This window comes from Nannobrachium achirus (genome assembly GCF_963921795.1).
Source record: "Nannobrachium achirus genome assembly, chromosome: 7".
In the NCBI taxonomy this organism is placed as follows: Eukaryota; Metazoa; Chordata; class Actinopteri; order Myctophiformes; family Myctophidae; genus Nannobrachium; species Nannobrachium achirus.
In genome coordinates, this window is record NC_137816.1 from 38,689,031 (window position 1) to 38,712,800 (window position 23,770).

At 39.9% G+C, this 23,770-nt stretch overlaps 1 protein-coding gene across 1 annotated transcript; it reads right to left on the minus strand.

The window, feature by feature from the left end:
* Positions 1-312: 312 nt before the first annotated feature.
* ctdspl2b (CTD (carboxy-terminal domain, RNA polymerase II, polypeptide A) small phosphatase like 2b) lies at positions 313-23,668 on the minus strand. The gene is made up of 13 exons (XM_080729761.1): positions 23,443-23,668; positions 17,001-17,191; positions 13,881-14,019; positions 13,325-13,474; positions 11,674-11,937; positions 10,185-10,281; positions 6,627-6,738; positions 6,409-6,495; positions 5,556-5,618; positions 4,707-4,786; positions 4,381-4,507; positions 3,605-3,700; positions 313-3,503 (listed from the first exon to the last, which is right to left on the minus strand). Exons 2-13 carry the CDS (start codon positions 17,166-17,168, stop codon positions 3,438-3,440), a joined length of 1,449 nt encoding a protein of 482 aa, XP_080585887.1. The 5' UTR covers positions 17,169-17,191; positions 23,443-23,668; the 3' UTR covers positions 313-3,437.
* Positions 23,669-23,770: the final 102 nt, after the last annotated feature.

Here is a 23,770-nt window from a genome sequence, read left to right on the forward strand (position 1 = left end):
TGGGGGGTCCCCAGTTAAAATATTATTTGGGGGGACGCTGCCTGAAAAGGTTGAGAACCACTGCTCTATGCCACAGCTAATAAACACATTAGTTTGGGGGTCCTTGACATGAAAATGTCCAATGAACCACATACAGTGTGTAAACCTTCCCAGAGACCCTTTCAATATCTCAACACACAGCTTTTAAAATAACTACATTTTAGAGATTAGAATGTATTAGTATCTTCTGTCATACATCATGGAACATTTATACCCAACCATCACATTTATAGTTCAGTCTCACAGTCAAGAATGAAATGAAAACAAAGAGCATGCAAGAGGGTTTTTAACTTTAAAACTTTGTTTCAGAAATTCATTGTAACTGTATGTACACTTTACAATAGTATAGCCTGTTGGCCAACAACAATGTCTTAAAGCAATTTTAAATACATCTTCAGCACAAACAGCAAGTTTTGCAAGTAAAATGGCTTTAACGGATACTGAAAAAGAAAATTAACACAATTGCTCTTTTCTGCAGAAAAGGTGCCATGGATTAAAATTTAATTCAGGACTTTCCCACAAAGCAAGCTGTATTCTCTACATGCTAAGTTTAACAGTTCAGTGACGTTGCGCTAAACTAAACATACATACATACATACAGATTTTTGTAAGAAAAAAACACTCCATCTGATGTAAAGTTAAATCTTCATTAATACATTTAAAAAGTAGATATGACATGCCTTTTTGAAATAAAAAATACAAAAGATCTTCCTTACTTTAAGGATTTTTTTAAACATGAAGCTGCATGTATTGTACAACACTTATTGTACAATAAAAATGGTAATGCACATGAAAATTAGCTGGATAAAAATATCAAATATACCTCCCACCCAAGCCTTCAACTGATGTTTCACAATCACATGGAGTATTAAGCCAACTGAGGACATAAACCACACATGGACTGCATAGGCCAAATCACACACAGCACTGTGCCAGCGGGGCTTGCATACTGTACTTGGATGGTGAGGCAGGTGGGATGGGATGAGGGGGGAGGGAGGGGGTCAGGGCTATAAGCTACCATGGTGTAATCTCAAGACACTTTCCTCTTCCATGCACTTTCCTTGTCTCCTCATGAAAACTATTGAGTCGATTTCACAGATGGAAGCTCTGATCTTCCTTTTTTTATTAGGGAGGAGAAAAAGAAGCAAGGAAATGAAGGATTCTTAAGACTTAACCCCATGTTTAATTTACATTCATAGTCTGGACATGTCTACTCATAACATTGAGTTTGAATGAACAACATTGTGCCCTGTAACAGTTTAACCTGCATACAAATCAATTCTGATTTTAGAGGATATTCAGAAAAACAAGTGGACAACCAACACAAGAGAGTAGCAGGGAGATTTTGGACAGGGCACAACTGGATTTAGTCTTTGTTCATGGGGCACAACTACATGGAGTCAGACTCACAGAACTCACAGTACAACTGCAACATATACTGTACATTGTTAAAACTAAAATAATCCAGATTATCTCTAGATTTCAGCTTCAGATGAGCTTTGAGGCCTGATTGTCACTTACTACCTAAACACTGGGGTTGGGAGCATAAGAAATGCCACAGCGAAAATCTGAGGAATTGTATGGCACCGTGCAGGCAGCCCAAGCAAGCCTGAATACTCAAAACATTTGCTAAAACTTCAAATGCAATTTGATCAAAAACTAAATGGCCCAGAATGAATATACCGGTATGTCAACCATTATAACATCTAGACAGAAAAATGGTTGACATGAATTTAAGTAGCTCTCCATGATGTCCACAAATGATGTCTGATTATTTTTGTATATTTGCCTTGAGTTGGGTTAGGCCCATGTCAGAGAACAGAGATGCTGGCCGGGCTTTAGTCCAGACCTCCAAGTATAGGGCTTGCGTGGATACAATACTAAATTAATTTCACTTGTCTACCGTTTCTCACAACCATTGAATTTGAAACCACAGAGAAGTAAAATGCTAATTTGGCATCAGTATCCAGGCTGAAATAGGACAGACACATTCATATAGCCTAGTTACCATTCTCAAATGCAATACTTTCAACTGCAATAAAAAAAAAGGCTTAAAAGTACATAGTAATAAAATATTGATAAAACACAAAAACCATCAAGACAAGTAGAGGGCTTGTCAGGCTGTACACCACAGTAGTGAGTCTGACTGTTTCAACAGTATGTTGCTGGTTCCAGATATGGCTGGTAAAGGTCTGGCCATAGATTTCTACCCTGGGTAGACTTTGTGACACACTGGCAGAGATGTGCTACAATAGTTATACTACAATGCTACCGACATAGCCATCAAATGACACAATACAAGTAAAGGAAACCGAGTTTAGCCAGAATACTTGATTAGGAGTAAAGACAATACTGACTACCAACAAAATAAATCAAAAACCAATATAGAAAAACACGATTAACTTTGACACATAACCACTTAAAAGAAAAAAACAATGCCCTCTAACCTCTAAAATGTCAAATTACAGATAAGATTTCCAATTTTATATTTTTTAAGAGGCCATATTCAGTCCACAGTGAAGCCATCGTGTTTAAAATTGTATGAAAAAGAACAATATGGGAAGTTCTGGATTCATACCATTTCAGTTGACTGCAGTGGAATATCCCCATTAAATCCACTCCCCAAAATATTTTCCTAATGAGCCAAAGGCCTTTGATTCGCCGAGTTGAACTTTACATATTTTTAAGGGGGGGGGGAATCATTTTCAAAGTATGAGTGTAAAAACAAAATGGAACCAGTATCGTCAGAAAGAGAACTCAACAAACTCAATTCCGCTACAGAGGAATGCATAATGAGATTTCAAAGGCTACAGGTTAAAAGTTTGACAAAACGTCTGGGATGGAAAAATCCATGTAGGTATTTCTTTTCTTTTTACACACACATAGTACATACACAGACACAATTCCTTCGACAAGCCTGTCATTCCTATTGAAATTGGTCTGTAGCCAAAGAGTGTCACTATCAGATAAATCTCAACAAAGTGAGCACCAGGGGTTGGATACGATTTAGGACTGGGTATGATTGGAGATCCTCTTTCCCGGGTGACAGGTTCAATTCCATTCAGAAAAGCACCGTGACCGCTTATCATTGTTAGCATGGAGACAGAAGCCAGCTCCAGAGTCAGTCAAAAACAGGAATCTACCTGGGTTTGTCCTTAGTTAAATGTGATTTCACCTACATGTGGATATTTAGAAAATTTTACCCAGATCTTGCATCAAAAAACTTTTTGTTTCGCTTTAAAGCAATGTGGGACTGGGGGGGAAAAAGTAAGAAAAAAAGGCTAAAATTTCAACAGTAATGGCAATGTTACAGTTTGTAATCCAAGTTGTTTTCCTAAAAACGTCCGTTGTTTTCAGTCTATTTTTTTCCCTGTTGTCCTGTCAGTCTGTGATACAGATCAATCAGGGGGCAACAGATCGTGCAGGCGGAATCGCTCTCGAACATGGGGGCGCACATCCTCATTCTGAAAAGCCAAGCAGGAGAGAAAGAAGCATATGAGAGAGAAATCTTGATGAAAAAAAGATATATATATATGAAACGCAGTTACAGTAGCGAGTATCTTACCATCTCAACCAACTTCTCCAAGAAAGGAACCAGCTTCAGCAGCTCATTGTCATTCTTGTCCATGAACCAGCTCTCTATAGGTATCCCATTGGAAAGCTGTTGGGTCACAAAACAGTCAGCTGCAATGTGAAGCAAGTGTTTCTGCATCTACTTGACTTAAATCAAGTCTGAAAACCATCAGGAGCATTGAATTAAGAAAAAAATAAATACAAAAATAACCCATTCAGGCATGAATTATCTTATACTTTAGCTATTGAAAAATAGCAGTACTAGAGTTGGTAGATCTGCTATTTTTGAAAAGTTGTGAACCCTTTGAATATGTGCATTTTTAAAGCGAACAATTGTAACTAAAACTTTGCTTCAGGGGGTCCCTGGAACTAAATATTTTTGAGATGGGGGTCCGTGGCCAAATACATATCATTTTGGAGGTCCACAGACAGACAAAGGTTTTTCAAAAAGCCTTAGAAGGATTTAGAAGACACTTATAGAATCGGGTCAAAATATTCAAAGACTTGCACAAATGTTCACGAAAAAAAAAAGAAAAAAAAGAAATAGCAGATCTACAAGCTCGCAGCTTGTATATCTTGTATATCTGCTATCTTTCAATAGTTGGGATAAAATAAAAATATTTGAAAATGCACTTTACTTTTTAATTGCATCATCTAAATCCGGAGTCGGCTACAATATCGTCTCTCAAGTGACAGAAGACTACCTTCCCAGCATCATTGTGGCCGCTACCTTCCCAGCATCATTGTGGCCGGTAATAACATGTTCACCTGATATGCGAAGGCTTGTGGTGAATTGTCAATGATGATGGTCTTGGACAGGTCTCTGCCTAAGATGTTGAGGTCCTTGATGTAGTTTCCTTGGACGCAGACACAATGCTCACGGAATAACCTGTGTCTACAGTTACAGTTAGGGGGAAAAAAATCAATCAATGACCGGGTCTGGACGATCAATAATTAATCAAAACCACAACATTGACACCTCAACAGCAGATGGCTGTCACAAGTGTACCTGCTTTTAGGTGTTTCTTTATTCTTCTTTTCAACTTTTCTCTTTCCCCAAAAACAAATGTGACTAAACTAAGGATGGACCTTACCTTACTAGCTGTTTCTTAGGGTCTAAGATGTTGAGGAGTTTGTCTGCATACACCTTTTTTGAGGCCGTGAACAGGATGATCTAGGACAAAAGAAAATTTAAAAAATCACACCCGTGTGAAGTGGAGCTGTGTGTGTGTGTGTGTGTGTGTGTGGATCATGTGTACCGATTTTTGTGACATTTGAAGAAAATATGTAGGAAAAGGAGCAAAAAGTGTGTTTTGGAGAAAATTCAAGATGGCGGAAAATCTATCCTGGCGCAAATGGGCATGGCCTATATGGGGAGATGCGTCTTGACCCAAGGAATCCAGGGAAAAAAGAATTTTAATTTTCCGATCTACGGTTCAAGAGTTACGGGGCAAAACGTAAAGTGGGCCGTTATAGCGCCACCATGAGGCCGAGTGATGTAATTATTTTTCGATTCATTCTTGAAATCATTATGAATCTCCTCTCCGAGGTTTGAAACTGTAGCTCCTATGGTTTACGAGAGAAAAATACTTGAAAGTGATTTCTTGCATTGTCCCATTATAAGTCAATGGGGACAATTAAGCGTCATTTTTTGCCGATTACGTCGGCATGGTAAGGCGGATCGGAACGAAAGGTAATAGAACACCATTCCCGGCCGAGCCGCACATTTTGATGTATATATTGCGCGAGTGGCGTAAATGGTGCGGCACTAGTTACGTGCCGAAGTCAGGCTACGTCAGGCTACATACACACACACACACAGAGACAGACCCACACAGCCACGTATAGGGAGCTGCACACAGCTCCAAAAAAAGGTAAAACAATTAAATCTTCTGAATGAGCACAATCAATTAAAAGGACCATAATTGTCAACTGATGTTTACCTCGTAGATTTGAGACATACGCTCCAAGAACTCTCTGAAGAACGGCCTCAAACGCACATAAACCTGAAGGAGACAACAGAAAACTGTAAAGCCTTCTGTCGTATCTTGTTCAATGAACAGAGCAAACACAATTTATATATGACACTGCCATATTTCAACCCCCCCCTCCCCCCCAGGACCCATGTCACATGAATCTTCCAAAAGTTTCCAAGTCAAACTCTGGCTACATTTTAAAGTGTTGGCTCCCCCTGGTGGATACATGAAAGACAACTAAATTCAGCACAAAAAGAAAGGAAACTTGACTTCAGTCCATTATATCTCCCCTTTAATAATACCAATTTGTATTGTGTTTTATGACATTTTTATTGTTGATTCTTCACCTTTACGAGGTACAGTTTGTAAGCATCAGGCATTCATGGAATGAGCACCACAGCCAAACGTGTTGGTAGCGCCAACGCAAAATTTGCCAAAATTCTGTCCTTATGTCTCCCCTTTAATTATGCCAAATGGTATTGTGGCCTGCAATACTGTTCTTTTGGTGTTCACCTTTGTTGCTTGGTTCATTGAATGATTGCACTCTCCACAGTAAGTAATAAGGAAAAGAAAAAACAACACATATTGGCCATTTTTACACTTTGTTCATTTGAAACTGGTTGTGTAGCTCATGCCTCGAAAGCCCGATGCGTACAATCTGTACCTCATTGTAAAGGTGACGAATCAACGATAAAGATGATATAAAACACAATACAAATTGGTATTATTAAAGGGGAGATACAGTATAATGGACCGAAGTCATGTTTCCTTTCTTTTTGTGCTTAGTTTATGAGGGGTGATATGACCACAGTATATTTACCTGGTAAATGACATCCTGAAAAAGGACGGGGAAGGTAAGTGCTGCATCCTCCAGCTCATTTAAACTGCAATGGACCAATGTCTCATCCTGGTCAATGGGAAGAGGGAAATAAATATGGTAGAGAAAAAATATATATATATACGATTTTCAGGAGAAATTTCTTGCAACAGAAGAAATAAAGAATGTATGTATGGTGAGGCTTGTGTGTATGCACTGACCAGGTCTAGAACCAGAGAAAATTCAGGCGTGCTACGTGTCTTCAGTGGCAAGGCAGGCTTACGGGTAAGCTGCTCCTCAGTCAGTGGAGGGACGTGTTTGATGAAAAAATACCTATTAATAAAAAACTGCATTATTAAAATGATCAGTAAATAAGTAAATACATTTCACCACTCTCTTTGCAGACTGAACTACACTGCACTCTGTCGAGGTGCCAACTTGCGTCTTGTGCACTCATGGCCATATATGACCTACTTGTGCACCAGCAAGTACTACTTTCAGTGCTGAATGTATGTATGTGGGCGGACAAGCAAAGTGTTTTATGTGTAGGAGTACATGAAGGATTTGATCCCGGGGGCTGGGGCGATCATGTTTTGGGACGAGCAGCGCATTTTGCACCTCATATCAACAGCGCAGCAAAAAATGTTAATGCTGACGGCTAACCGGTTTCTAAATTAACCGTTATTGACATCCCGCTTGCAAAAACATCTTTCTTTTCAACAAAAGCTTTAAGGGCGATTATATGTTCTTCCTTTAGAAAAGATATAGGCCTATTCCAATTCGTTAACAACAGAGGCGATGGCCACATCCATGTTGTTTGGTTGTTGATGTGGGAATGAATCTACTAGTCTCTATCATTGTACTCATCCTCCCAAGAAAATTTGATAAGCCTGCCCTCACGACCTAAAACCAGCCTTTCCTTTGTAGCTAGCCACCCAGGGACGAGCGCCAGATTCGGGCGTTAAGCCAGCCAATACACACTGGTGTGTTTGACAGACATCACCAAAGACCAATCGGAAGCCACGGGCACACGGCTGTGTGAATCCCGCTTCTATGTCCCACCTCCCCTTGGAGATAGGAGGCTCTCCAGACTGTATAGTTAGGTCAAATTAGCCAAAAGTTAAACCAATCTGGGAACTAAATCAAAATCAAAATCTTTTTTCACAAATGTGTTCATAAAGGTGTCAACTATCACCTCTGAACTTTCTCAATCACAACTCCCTTGGGGGACTTTGTGGGAGCCAATCAAAGTTGGGGGTATCCCGTGGGCCTGGGATTAAAGGGGGGGAAATAAAAAATGGCCAATATGAGTGTATGAGGTGTGTAATTAGGGTATTTGGGGGTTGCTGAATCCATTCCAACCATTAGTTATGAGTAAAAATTACTCCTTGGCCATAAAATAGGCCACAACAAACTACCTTTATGTGTCCAGAAGACATAATATTGTCAATAAAAAAATGGTTGGAGTAGGGTTTGAATTCATGAAAAATATTCAAGATCAGGTGGGTAAGCGCACATCATGACACATGATAACATGATACAATCTGACAAGGAACACTCAAAAGGGTTTAAAGCATAGGGACTTACAGGACACAGGTGAACTCGAATGACATGATTGGCTACGCCTTAGCCAATTAGGCCTATTTTATGGCCAAGGAGTCATTTAAACTGAAAACGAATGGTTGGAATGGATTCAGCAGCCCAAAGATACCCTAATTACACACCCCATATGCTCATATTGGCATTTCTTTCATTTTATCCCCTTTAATCCCAGGCATCCCGATACCCCCAACTTTGATTGGTTCCCACAAAGTTCCCCAAGGGAGTTGTGATTGAGAAAGTTCAGAGGTGATAGTTGACACCTTTATGAACACATTTGTGAAGAAAGATATTGATTTTGATTTAGTTCCCAGATTGGTTTAACTTTTGGCTAATTTGACCTAACTAGTAGTGCGGAGAGAGAAAACAAATCACCGAACGGAGCACAAACAGGCTGGAAACCAGGCTAGCCATACAGCCTACTTGTGCGCTAGCAGAGTGTGCAAGTTCTGCGATCAGTGATGTTTGGTGCTGTCTGTATGTATGTCGGTGGGTGGGCAAGTTGTTGCTTTTTTTCTTTTAATTGTTTTTTACATACAATACATAAAGACACTCACATTCACACACATACCACCTGCACATGCCTATTTAAAGTAGTAATATTAATAATAATACATACCGGTAGTTCCCATACATTATTTACAAAGATTTTCTTTAACCATATATTATTACATTATGTAGTTATTTCCATGGCATTCATATACATCTCCCACAGCTGTTCAAAATCTCTGTCTACCCCAAACTTTATATGTCAACCTCTCCAGCCTGATAGTTCATGAGCTCCCTATGCCACATCCTCAATGTTGGGGCTTCAACACTTTTCCAGCATAATGCCACAGCTTTTCTAGCTTGGAGAAGTCCAAAGTCAAAGATTTTAGTTTGCTTTGCTGAATGTATAAAGTTCCTTGGGTGAATTCCAAGTATACAGAGCTTAGCACTTAGTGGAACGGTAATTTTAAAGATTCCTGACATACACTTTATGACTTCATTCCAAAATATTTGCATCTTAGGACACTCCCAAATACAGTGAAATAAGGTACCTTTCTCAATTGAACACTTGGTACATATATCTGGAATGTTGACAGACATATGATGGAGTTTGACAGGAGTTATGTATGTTCTCATTAACCATTTATATTGGAGTAATTTAAACCTTGTATTAAATGCCTGTTTCCACTCTGCGTCATCTATATCTTCCTGAATGTCCAATTTCCATGCGTTTAATTTATCTGTTGCCGAATCAGAACTATATTCAACTAACAGATTATAATATACATATATGGAACCACTCCCTTCTATATTTAACGTTTTCTCAAGTATCGAAAGGGGTGGAATATACATCACGTTGTCACATTTTGTTGACAAAGCCTCTTAACTGTAAATATTTAAAAAAAATGTTCATTAGGAATTTGCTATCTCCGACATACTGTAAGTGTTCAAATGAGGACATAACTCTTCATAGAGGTCCATTATTTTCTGAATACCATTAATATGCCACAGCTTAAAACCTCTATCGTTTCTGGCTGGAATAAACGGTTCATTACCCCATATAGGAGAAAATTGAGATGGTATATATCACTCATATGTGAGACCAAACTGAGATTGTATTTTTTAGGAAAGGATTTTTTGTACGTTTTTCTTTATCGTTTTAACATCTGACGAATATATATATAAATGTAATGGTAGATTTGAAATAGATGCTTGTTCGATGCTTACCCACCGTGGGGGTGAAATGGTATTAAAATAATACGATGCAAAGGTTAGTTGGGCTGCCATATAATACCATATAAGATTGGGCAGTTGGGAGTCCCCCTCTCTCATAGGGCAAATATAACAAATTCGGACGTAGTCTGGCTTTCTTTCGCTGGGTTTTGGGTGGGCAAGTTGAGGTGCCAACTTGCTCCTTGTTATTTATATCAGGTCGCACTTGTCGGTGGTGACGTCACAAGAACGCTGCTCCCTCATTGGCTAAAGGCCCTGCCTTTGTACCGGAAACAGACAGCACCGATCACAGAACGTGTGCGCTCTGCTGGCGTAAGTAAATATGTTGCAATATAAGAGCAAATGAAATAACGCGTTCAAATAAATATATTAAAATCTATTCATGAGCACATGTGCAAAGGACAACCATTTTCCAGTTTGTTAGCACCAATTTAAGTGGGGGTGTACTTTGTACTCACGGGTCAAAGACTTCCCAGTCCTCCTCATAGGTTACCTCTGCTGGCACTGTGTTTGGAGGAGCATCCACATATGCAGTCTCAGGACTGGAGCCTGGAGCTGAAAGTCGAAGGAGGAGGAAAATGGAGGGGGACGAACAGTGTGAGAAATACTTTGCCGTTAATGCACAAAGAAGCCAACTTCTCTTGGTGCCGTTATCAGGCGTGTCGCACCAAATTCTGGGCCCTGGGTACAAGGATTCACTGCAGGCCCCTGCACAATTATTCTGTGCTTAAACTATTGAAAAGATATACAAGTTCACAGCGGCGCTGCGAGCTTGTAGATCTGCTATTTTTGAAAAATCGTGAAGATTTGTGCCCGTCTTTGAATATTTCAAATCCTTCTAAGGTTTTTTGAAAAACATATGTTTCCCATCAAAATATTTAGTTCCAGGGACCCCCCAGAAGCAGAATTACAAATGTTCGCTTAAAAAATACATATATTCAAAGGTTTGCACACATCTTCACAACTTTTCCAAAATAGCAGATCTATAAGCTTGCAGCGTGAGCTTGTATATTTGCTATTGTTCAATAGCTTGAAGGTCGGGTGACATGGCCAAAACAGCAAATTATGGCTATCAAATTAGCCAATTTTTTTAATGATGTCATGTACCCCCATGTTAAATTACCCAATCAAATTAATTTATTGTAGTTACTGTACTGAAAGTAGTACTTTCTGTACAGTAACTACAATACATTAATTTGATTGGGCTAATATGGGGGGGAGGGGCGGAGTCGAGCATCCATATCATTATCTTTTGAAACTGCCCCAACAAAAGCTGTCCGAGGTGTGTTTCCGACTTTCTAAACCAAATTTAAAACTATCAGTTCTAGGGGTAAAAATGATATAGCATTCGCTATAAAATCAATGGTTATACCGGTAAAAAAGTACAAGTCTTCTTCAAAAAAGGTGTCAGAGATTAGTTACGAGGGTCAACACGCTTCTCCCCGTCCCTGAGACGGTTTTGTCGGCCATACCCTGCTGTCTCTTCCCCTAAACCTGACTGGAGCACCAGATCGACCGGAGCGAGCCATATGTCCTGCTGTCTCACCGGAGCACAGCGGAGGACTGAGGTCCGTGGCTCATACACTCTGTGTGTGTAGCCTGTGTGTGTGTGCGTTCGTGCGTGTGTGTGTGTGTGTGTACACACACACAAGCTCTCGAAAATAGCCGTGCGGTGCGGCGCTAGCCGGGCTACAAGCTAACAACGCATCACGTTGTGCGCGGTACCGAACGACGGACGAAGTATACACTCACTACTAACTGATACGGCCCCGCCTCCTTTTCAGACCGTTTGAAGAAAGTCCACGTGACCTACTGTATCATAATGTTAATCTTCTTTGGCTGTCATCACACCTTTAAGTATAAAATAATTAAGGCCCCTCCACCTTGGGCCCTTGTAACTCAATCCCACTTTTCCCCCCCTTGTGACGCCCCTGGCCGTTATCCTACCTGTGAGGGGTGGGAGGTCAGCATGCGGTTCTAGCTCCCCTTCCTCTGCTGCAGGTGGAGCCTCAGGGACGTGTTGAGCTCTTGGCTGTGGGACCTGGGCCGCGCTAGAGTAGAGGTTGGTGGTGGCAGCGCTGCTGCTGCACAGTTGTTCCTGTGCAGATATGGCTGTGCTGGTGGGCGTCTCCTCCACCTGCTCTATGTCTAGCTGCTTGACTATCTCCTCCGCTTCCACCGCCTGGTCTGGGGAGTCCGAGCCAGAGGAGGCTGGTGGGGAAAACAAAAGGGTTGTGAAGGAAGTTACTACGACCAAGATTTAAAGACTACAAGATTTGTATATTTTGTCAATAAGACTAGACTAAAACAATTTCAGAAGACTAAGACTATTATTTGTGTTATTCAAAAGACTAAGACTAAATCTAAGTCTAAGATTAAGGCTGTAGAAATTAACACTGGTATGTGACTGCAATGAAATTAAAGCCAAATAAATCTTTTATGTATGGTTTATTTTGACCAAGCAACAGGCAGTAGGAGACAATGACTTGTTCAGAGTTATGTGGTTATATTTAGCCTAAAAGATTTATCATAAAAGACGAAGACTAAAAGACTAAGACTAATCCCAAAAGACTAAGACTAAAATATTGTGATACTTAGTCGACTAAGACTAGACTAAAACTATTTCAGAAGACTAAGACAGGACTAAGAGGTGTGTTATTCAAAAGATTAAGACTAAATCAAAATTTGATGAAATAATTAACACTGACTCAATGTGTTACGACAACTGAGCTGAATCAACGTAGCAATGTGGCCAGCTGAGGCATATCATTAAATAAGTAATTTTGCTATTATCAAGGTATTCTGATCAATACAACACACTGTTTACACTACAGTATATAGGTCTAAAAAGGTTACATTTCATTGCTTTCTCTGATTAACATTATGAAATATATTGTTACCCTTGTGTGCTTTGTATTTAGCACAATTCTTTAATTGGCGACTTTGTGATCCATTGATTTGAACACTAAATAGCACAAGATATGGAGGCCAATTAGCCATGGGTAATTAGCCTCCGCAGAGTGCTTTATTTCTCGATAACATAACTTTTAGGCAATTATGCCTGCGTGAGTGTGTATTCCATGGCCTATTACCCGCAATTAAAATATAAGTAGTGTTCATTAAGATGCTCAGGCAATACACTCTTAAACAGAAACTTTGCATTGGCACCATCTTCGTCAACCTTATAAATAAATGTTTTTACTCCAGGAAGTCTGAGTAGTTCAGACCCATTAATGAGTACCAACTGAGTCACTCAACTGACAATAGTTGCGCCTTTTACAACAAATGTATACCGAAATGTCCTGTTCCCCCCAGAAGTTCAATGTTGTATATTGAACCATATTGCTTTAAAGCACAGCTTGTAACTAATGTTAATTTAATAATTAAGATGCACACGAAAATAGCCTCTAGCCAATACAAATCTGATAATTTTTTGTGGCCATGGTATGACAGCATACAGAACGATTTTTAAAATGCATGAATATGTTTATCATGCTACCATTTTAATCACACAGAAGCGAATATGAGGTGGTCTTATTTCAGACTTTATTTCAGACCTTTTTAAGGAACAGAGTTGACATTGTTTGAGATTGTTTACCATTTTTAGCTGGCGAGAAAAAGTTGAAGACGGGGGAGAAGATGGTCCCCAGAAGGGTGGTCCTGGGAGGGCTGGTGGGCGTATCCACAGCCGTCGTCTCCTCCAGGCGTCCATTGGGCTTTTCCTTACTCCTGTCATGGTTTGTTGCCTCTGCAAGGAAGAGTTAATGGATTACATATAAGAAGAATCGCAGCAAATAACGCATCTTGTCGTTCTGAAATCCAAGGGCCGGGGCGTCACAAGGGGGGGGGGAAGTGGGACTGAGTTACTAGGGCCCAAGGTGGGAGGCCTTGACTTTAGCTATTGAAAAATAGCTGATATACAAGCCCAGGTGCCACGCTGCAAGGCTGTAGATCTGCTATTTTTGAAGTCGTGGAAATGTGTGGAAATCTTTGAATATATGTATTTTTAAGCAAACATTTGTAACTCATATTTTGCTTCTGGAGGGACCCTGGAACTAAATATTTTGAGATGGGGGTCCGTGGCCAAAAACATACATTTTTCCTTCACATGAAAAGGTTTGAGCACCACTGACATAGAATCAAGGGCCACTTACGTCCATTGACGGAGCCCCTCCTGCCAACCCTGGTGATGGTCTTGCGGGTGGTGTCGGTACTGCAGGGTGTAGAGGAGATCAAGTTGTTGTCCACATCACAGTGGAGCCGTGTCCTCTTGGCTGGGTTCTCCTGTTGCACCTAAAGTAAACAAGACATCATGGGACATGTTCACGCAAGGACTGCACACTGACATGCATAAATCACACGGGTCAAGACAAAGGTACTCCATCCTGTCACTGAGCATTGACTGTGGTCAATCAATTAAAATACTAACAGAAATTAAGTGTAGCAATTCTTAAAGGAGCTATAGTCAACTTTTTCTTGAAAAACGGATGCTAAAATAAAAATAATGTTTCGAAAATATTTTATAAAAAAATAAGCTTCATATATGTGTTTCTATTCAAAAATGTCCACAAAAAGCGTAAAATAATGATAAAATAATCATTTTGGCCATTGTCAGACCAACACTTTGTTTACATTCTAGTCTATAGACTAGGATGTAAACAAAGTGTCGGCCCTACAATGAAAAAGTTGACTATAGCTCCTTTAACAATAAAATAAAGCTTACAACGCATTTCAACGACTGTGATAAAACATATGATAGCACTCTGTCATAGGGCTGTCACAATTATTACATAATTGTCTAATCGCAATTATTTTGTCATAGTTTTGTCATAATCGGACCCCCTCAGAAGGGCTCCCCTGATGTTTGCATCAGGAGAAGAATCTCTCTGAAGAAGCTACTAATTACCAACTTTTGTATGCACAATGTGTCATTGAGCTAGAGAACAGGGACCCGGATGCCATTATTGGTGTGATATGAGTGTGTAGGAGGTGAGGAGGTGTCTCAGATCACGACTAGTAGAATTTTTTGCAAGCAAAGTAAACCTGTGATCGTAAACTTTTTGAGTGATGTTATTCGGGTTGCAAGGCTGCACACAGAAAAGTGAAGCTTTTGGTCATGCTTCACATGGCATCACAATATACACTAAGCACAAAAAGAAAGGAAACTCGACTTCGGTCCATTATAGCTCCTCTTTAATAAGACCAATTTGTATTGTGTTTTATACTACTATATTTCTATCTGTGATTCGTCACCTTTACAACGAGGTATAGCTTGTAAGCATCGGGCATTCAAGGCATGAGCTACACAGACAAACGTGTGGGTAGCGCTGACCAAAATGTTGCCAAAATGGCTTGCAATACTGTTCTGCTGGCATTTAATCTCATTTTGGGCTTCCCTGACACCGGCTTAAAATTAACATAGTGTGAAAATGGCCAATATGCGTTTTTTCTTTCTTTTCCCATTACTGTGGGAGAGTGCAATCATTCAATGCACCAAGCAACAAAGGTGAATACCAAAAGAACAGTATTGCAGGCCTGCCAGGCCATTTTTACCTTTTTTCGATGAGCGTTACCCACACATTTGGCTGTGTTGCTAATTCCACGATAGCCAGATCCTTACAATCTGTACCTCGTTGTAAAGGTGACAAATCAATGATAACAATATCAAACAATACCATTTGGCATAATTAAAGGGGTCATATAATGGACCGAATGTTGGCAAATTTTGGGTCGGCGCTACCCACACGTTTGGCTGTGTGGCTCATGCCTCGAATGCCCGATGCTTACAACCTCGTTGTAAAGGTGACGAATCAACGATAACAATGATATACAACACAATACAAATTGGTATTATTAAAGGGAAATATAATGGATGGACGTCAAGTTTCCTTTCTTTTTGTGCTTAGTTTATAATATAAATGGTAAGACGGCATTCATTTCCCAGTAGATTCCTCCTTACCGACGTCACCGCAACCACACCACAATTTCCCAAAGTTGCATCTTTCCAATTTATCCTGTACTTACAATTTATTATTTACATCTTTGCTTGCTCAAATCCGCCATCTGTCTGGTTCTACTACGAGCAGAAAATGTTGAAGGAGGTAGTTTTAATTCGTTTTACTGGTGGACCAAATTTATTCGACTACTTGTCGACCTAGGGCCCATGTCCCAAGCCTAGGATTGCTCAAAGTAGAAGACAGGGTGAAACAACTAAAAATTGGACTGACTATCAAAATAGTCAATTCAAATCTGCCCTCAACCCCCAGTGCCCGAATATCTGACCAAACACCTCCAAAAAGTTAGCGACACCCACAGCTACAACACTAGAGGGAGCGCACACAACGATTTGATAATACAAACCCATAGTACAAATATGGGAAAATTCTCCTTTTACAACACTGCTACTCAAGTGTGGAATTCCTTGACTATTTCCCTTAAAACATGTGAATCGCTGGCCTCCTTCAAAATTCACCTTGCCTACCTTCACCAGGGTGCCAGAGGAGAAGGTAGGCACCATCAGTACTAGCTCACAAAAAATGTTAGAAGCATCTTTCTGCTCACATACATTTTATGAAAGTTAGGACTCCTAACTTAAGAGCAATTTGTGATGAATTTTCCTTAATGATAATCATAAGAATGACGGCAGATACAAGAGGGACCAGCAGTAGAGATACAATTCTTTCCTTAATTCTCCAATTATATTTCATGTGTCAAGTGTTTTGTAGATTCCCCTTTCCATCACATTTAATCTAGAATGTGAAATTAAACTCGATACGCGAAGTGCTGATGATGACTACAAGCTGCATCGTAGAACTTCCTTATTTGCCTGTTGCAGCCTGTATTATATCCTGTAACAATATCCAGTGAATTAAATCTCTTGTTTCTATGAGAAGGAAATCTTCTTTCAGCTGAGTTAGAGTTTTCCACTCGTTACCACCTCCTGTCCCTGTACACCCACTCTGTGTGAGCCAGTGGCTAAAATTAGAACTATGCCTGAGTTCTCAGACAAGCTGCAGCATTCCACCAGACATTTCTAGGGAAACACGACACTGGGCTCTGACAAACCCTGGATTTACATCTGAGATCTGAAGAACATCAGGCTAAATAAAGTTCTAAGATGACAGGTAGCTTACATAAATTAATATTAAACTGATATACAAAGAAAGTTGAGAGAAAATGTAAATGTTACTGGAGTTAGTTCTGGGGCACGTAATACCTTAACAATTTTAAAACAAATTAAAACTATCATTTGACATGGTCACAATAGTGGTTACCTTGACAGTATTTCCTCTGATGAACTTCTTGATGGTGGACAGTAGGCCCCTCCCACCACTACTAGGGCTGTCCTCTTCTACCTCTGAGTGCCTCCGCTTGGTCCGGGATGGGCGGGCTGCCAGGGTAGGGTTCGGTTGCTGAGACGCCTTACGCATTCTCAGCCTCATTGTTTTAGCAGTCACATGTAAGGCTATTGAAGAAAATTTAAAAGACATACGTAAGAACAAACAAGTCATGAAAATTATTTTAATTTCACACACACACACACACACACTCACACTCACACTCACACTCACACAGTATATAAACTAAAAAAGAAAGGAAACTTGATTTCGGTCCATTATACCTCCCCTTTAATGATACCAATTTGTATTGTGTTTATATCATTTTTATCGTTGATTCTTCACCTTTACAACAAGGTACAGCTTGTAAACATCAGGCAATCGAGGCATGAGCTACACAGACAAACGTGTGGGTAGTTCCGACCAAGATTTTGCCAAAATGGCTTGCGATACTGTTCTGCTGGCATTGACTCTCGTTTTGGGCTTCCCTTGACACAGAGCTTAAAATTAACAAAGTGTAAAAATAATGTGTGTTGTTTTTTCTTTTCCTTATTTCTGTGGGAGAGTGCAATCATTCAATGAACCAAGCAACAAAGGTGAACACCAAACGAACAGTATTGCATAATTGCAGGCCTGCCAGGCCATTTTTGGAGGGGCGCTACGCTGCCCAGTACCCACACGTTTGGCTGTGTTGCTCATTCCATGAACGCCAGATCCTTACAATCTGTACCTTGTTGTAAAGGTGACAAATCAACGATAACAATGATATCAAACACAATACCATTTGGCATAATGAAAGGGTAGATATAATGGACCGAATGTTGGCAAACTTTGGGTCTGTGCTACCCACACGTTTAGCTGTGGTGCTCATTCGACGAATGCCCGATGCTTAAAAACTGTACCTTCTTGCAAAGGTGACGAATCAACGGTCAAAATGATATAAAACACAATACAAATTGGTATTATTAAAGGGGAGATATAATGGACCCAAGTCAAGTTTTCTTTTTGTGCAGAGTTATATATATATATATATATATATATATATATATATATATATATATATATATATATAGTGTGTTGTGGCAGTGGATGAATACTAGTGCACAAAATGCTGCGAACATCTGGTTGTATTCAGGATCTCATTTCACTTACATCACAGCAGTGCATGGAAGCCACAGCTGGCTATAGTTTTGTCTCTCTATGCTTAAAATCCGCACAACATCCTACCCTACACATCACAGGAATACAGTACGTTGTACTTGTAGTATTAATTCCAAGGGTTAACAAGAAATACATATACTTAGTATAGCCCCTGATAAGACAATTATGGGCATAAAAATAGATTTAAATTGTGCTGCAGGTAATGTTGACTGTGTTGACCTGACTTCCCATCTTCCATAGTTGTTGCACAACAAGCTATGGAATTTATGGCATGCATGTGCAAAAAAAACTAACACCACACACACATTTGAAATATTGATTTGATGCTCATATTAACCATAGAAAGTATTACGTTTGTTTTTATTTTCACATGCATGCCATAGATTCCATAGGGATAGATCACACATGGTTTTATGACATCATCAACTTGCGACGGGCATTTCCCCTATTGAGTGAAAGATGAGCCATTTCTAGAAGAAATACAATATTTAAGGTGTTTTTAATTTTACATTGTAGTTATAGAGGAGTAGAGAGTTATAATGTATTAAGGCATATTTGTCGTATTAGCCAGGGATCCCTTTAATGTTAGTAGACAAATGTTATGCATCTAAATGACTTGCTACCTAACTAGTACTGAGTCATAAGATCAGCAGGTAATAATTGGTCACTGAATGATAAAGACATGTTGGAAATTAAAAGGAATCAAATTTATTGGGAATCAATTTGAATTGCTCTGAATCAAAAAAAGATTTTGAGTCGAATCATGTGCCCATTCAGCCCAAGAATCAAAATAAATCATTGGATACCAAAGATTCACACCTCTAATGGACACCTACATTTTAATGGCCCCATATATATATTATATATATATATGTTACAGTATGTTCAAGAAACCAGTAAAAGTTGTCAAGGAGCACTCGTTTTGACGTTCACCACACACTAATCACCACCAGATGGCGACGTCAGCCACTGCTCTGCCATTCACCAGAGTGTATATAAGAGAGTTACGTCACGCTTTGAACTCGCCGCAGACCGGAAGTGTTTACTCTTTATTTACTAGCCTAGCCTAGCCTAGCCTAGCCATTAGCTCCATTGTAGTCACTTGGACAGGGCGTTTAACGTGCGCTTGCCCAGGCCGTAAAATATAACGATTGCATTCACCACGGCTTCGTAACTCGCGCGGCGCTCCGCCGGCCGCGCGGCCCTGGCCCGCTGGCCTTCGCGCCGCTTGGGGCTTCGTGGACCCAGGGGGGCCTCGTAACTCGTTTGGGCTTCGTGGATACAGGGGGGCTTCGGTAGCCGCTCGCAGTGTCGTGGACAATAGAGCGGCGCACCGCCTGGAGTACGTTGTTGTGGCGACCGCTTGCTCCGCCCCGTGCCGCACCACGAGTGCTCCGCGTCTCGAATGTGCTGTTTCTCTAATATACTATGACATATATATATATTCAACTTTAATGTACATTCTCTGCATCCATTATGTCCGTACAGAAAACAACAAGGATACGACCACACATCTGCAAGTTGCAATAGTGCAAAGCATGTGAGGATTCTGTGCAATGGCATTATTTGTGTTTTTATATGTACATATGTATACGTTCATGGGCCTTAACATTGATGTGAAAACTGTACCCAGCCTTCTCTAGCTATGAGGGACTTAAACCATTCACAGCGAGCACACATTTTCTGTCAAGCATGCCAAGTCCCTTTTGCATACGTAACTGGCTGGAAATGTGTTCGGACATATCCAGGACCTGTCAGAAACCACAAACACACTAAGGCATCATCTTAATCCAGACCTCACATACTAGACTACATCTGCTTTACATTTCCACACTGTGACAGGGATGTATTTGTGAGTAAAGGGAGATTTACAATACTATCATCTGTACACCATTTCAAAATAATAATGATAATAAACATATTAGTCATAGTATGCCTGACATAAAATATGAGAACAACGTTCACAAATGTTCACTTTCAAATTTAAGATGTCTAGTAGAATAGTAGCTAAACTGACTAAAAGGAAATTTCAGGAAATTCAGGTTTAGGAAAGTCAACTGATACATCTCTGACAATGCCTCATTACAAGAGGCGGTGACAGCAACATGACCATCAAAAAAGAAACATGCTCAAAGGCATCCACAAGTGAGCAGGAAATACTATTAACATGCTCATTACCACAACCACCAAGCTAGCAAATGTAATGTTAGTCAGTCATGGCAACACACTTTGATAGAAAAAAGGCCTCCTGGGTTCCCTGTCGAATCACATGATTTATATCTCTAGCTAGCTGCTAGAAGTATCCATGCAATCCTTAATACCAGAGGACAGTCTAGCTGGCAAACCAAGGTGTATAAAAACGATGTTATTGTTTAAAGAAAGGAGTTCACTTAATGACGTATGACAGTCGGTGGGTTAAAGTAACTAAGTACATTTACTTAGGTACTGTACATTTTGAGTTATTTGTTCTTTACTTGAGTGTTTCCAATTTCCAATATGTTCACTTCTACTCCACTACTTCTCTGTTCCAAATATTGCACTTTTTACTTTAGTTACTAGTTACATTTTTACCCTATATACATGTTGTTGGCCATTTGAAAATAGCCTATCTACAAGCTCAGATGCGACACATTGTGAGCTGGTAGATCTGCCATTTTCAAAGATTTGTATACATTTGAAAACTTGAAATGGTACATCATGTACAATGAGTACTTTTGTAATTTAAGTACATTTGTATACCAACACTGTTGTACTTTTACTCAAGCAAATGTTGAATTCCGGAATTGTACTAGTAACAGAGTATTTCTATATTGCAGTATTGATTATTTTACGTAAGTAAACATTTTGAGTATTTCTTCCACTACTGATGACAGTTCAGCTGATTAATCTCTACTGGTTGTCAGTGAACCAGGGGAAGCCTGTCATTCTCTACTGACAGCTTATACAACATTACATAAAAACAACGGTATTTTATATCACCACAAATGTTACAGAATCTAATTCTAACATGTTAAAACGTTTCGGATTTTAACGACACTGGAACGAGGCAAAACAGATTAGCAGTCATGCTAGCAATAAGCACTCATCTGCTGTGCTACAATGGTCATCTTAATAGAACTTTGGTTAATACAAAAATAAATTGGGATTATATATATTTTATACATTAATTCGTCTGGTGACCATTTCGCTCGACAAATTACGTCATTTTAAACTTAACCCGCGTCGACTCGAGCAAACAAATACGTCATGTTGGTCTGGCGAAAGGCTCGCGCGACGACGTAGTAGAAAGCCATAATAACGTTCAATCAAGCGACACAAACAACATCACTGTCAGGTACAACTAATCATACTAATGTTACAATAACCGTGGCCGCAGCAAGCCAGCTGCTGTTAACATCAAAAACCCGCGATGAATGGCATTTATGCGCCATAAAATACCCGACGTTGTAAACAGTATCCGTCTAGGTCTAAACCAAACCAGTCGTTTATATAACGTTGATGCCACCGCTAATTCTAACCAGCTAGCTAGCGTTAGCCAAGTTGTAAAGTTGTGGAATTCCAGTGGACGGTGTTAGCCAGTGGTGTAAAGTACCTAAAGCCCCTTTTCCACTGCAGCTTTAGCACCACACTACACGACTCCACACCACATAAAAATATCTACATTTTCCATTACACAAAATTACCCTTATCAGTAAGAAACAAATTGACCCTTTTAACTTTTAATTATAATACAATATAAATTGTTAAAATGTATTACAACTATCCTAATTATAATACACTATAATGGCTTATTTATAACTGATTATAATACACTATAATGTATTACAACTATGATGATTATAATAGACTATAATAGATTATAACAATAGAATTTATGATCATGTATTATAACTATATCCTGGTGGTCTAAATAAAAAGTCATTGAGTGATTAAAATTCACCAGGTTAGCGTTGACCAGCATTAGTTTTTTTAGGGATAAGGTTGGGTTTAGACATAGTTTTACTGAGGTTAAGGTTAGGTTTAGGCATAGTTTTACAAAGGTTAAGGTTAGGTTTAGGTGGTCGGACCAAAGGGAGTTCGAAACAAGGACATGTTACCGATCATTCAATCATTCTGAAATGTTTGACCCTGTTTGACCCAACTCAGACCTACTTTAGATGGTATACTTTTTAGTACCACTTTCACACCACTCTACCCAGGTAGTGGAAAACCTGGCACAAGTGGGCGGTGTGGTGTTGGGCCATGTCAGTGGAAAAGGGGCTTAACTAGTACATTTACTTTAAGTACTGTACTTAAGTACAATTGAGGTATTTGTACTTTACGTGAAGTTCCAATTTCCAGTACTTTTACTTCTACTCAACTACATCTCAGATGCAAATAACTGTACTAGTTTTACTCCTTTTACTCCACTACAATTATTTGAAAACTTTAGTTACTTTGTAGATGTAAATGACACAATATACATTAACCTTCAGCCCTATATACATTTTGGCAATTTGAAAATAATGTTAGCTTGTAGATCTGCTATTTTTATACATTTGAAAACTTGAAGTCAAATGGGACATTCTGCACTTTAACATTTTTAAGTACATTTTGATACCAATACCTTTCTACTTTTACTCAAGTATATTTTGAATTCCGGACTTTTACTTAACAAGAGTTTTTCTACATTGCAGTATTGATACTTTTACTTGAGTACAACATGATTGAGTACTTGTTCCACCACTGTATACCCAGGTTGAGTTATACCTGAGGGCCAAAGGGAAAACTACAACTACCGAACGATTGCATTCATACTCGTACGACGGTGTCGCTCCACGAAAACTACAAATCCTCGAGCTCAAGGCGTGTTGCGGACGCGACGACGGGTCGCGAGCTTGTAGATCTGTTATTTACCGGAATGTACCAGGCATTAGCCAGGGGTCCACCACCGTAGAAGACAGGACAGGAGGCCATGATGTTTTTAGCTAAAGCTAGCTGGTTAGCCTCGCTAACGGCTAACGCTACACACGACAACACACCGAAGCTAGCCGTCATCATCATTGCAATCAACAACAGCTTCGGGCGGGCTATTAATTTAACAGACTTGTGCGCGAGCAATTCATATTAAAATGCTTATTTTAACAACGTTCCCACGCATTTATAACGCCGCACGCGCGACGACGACCCCGTTGCATGAAGAGAGAGAGAGAGAGAGAAGGAAAAAAAACGCACTTACTTGACAGTGAACCGCAGTATATATCCGAATGGGAGAATGTTTAAAGGTTCAACAAGGCCAGCGCGACATGGGTCGGCAGCGTTGTTGTCGTGTTGTTCCCTCTGTGTTGTTGTGGTGCAGGTTGGTGTGTAGCTTGTTGTTGTCCACTGTGTCCAGACAGGGCCGTCAGTCAGCCTGTGTGTGAAGAAGAAATGACACTCCAGTCCGTTGTGTTACCAGGCGCCATTTCCCGCCTCTGCCCCACTCTCCTCCAGGCAACATACCCGGATGGATGGGACACAGACATGACACACCCCCTGTCCACAAGTACTGCTAGTTTGATTCAAGA

What these genes read in the sequence shown, in the direction of transcription:
- ctdspl2b (XM_080729761.1), bottom strand. Translation starts at nt 17,168, where the DNA reads ATGAGGCTGAGAATGCGTAAGGCGTCTCAGCAACCGAACCCTACCCTG. An exon ending in GAGGGGCTCCGTCAATGGAC is followed by an intron (nt 13,475 to 13,880) that starts GTAAGTGGCCCT and finishes TCTTCCTTGCAG; the next exon opens with AGGCAACAAACCATGACAGG. An exon ending in TTTCTCTGGTTCTAGACCTG is followed by an intron (nt 6,496 to 6,626) that starts GTCAGTGCATAC and finishes CCCATTGACCAG; the next exon opens with GATGAGACATTGGTCCATTG.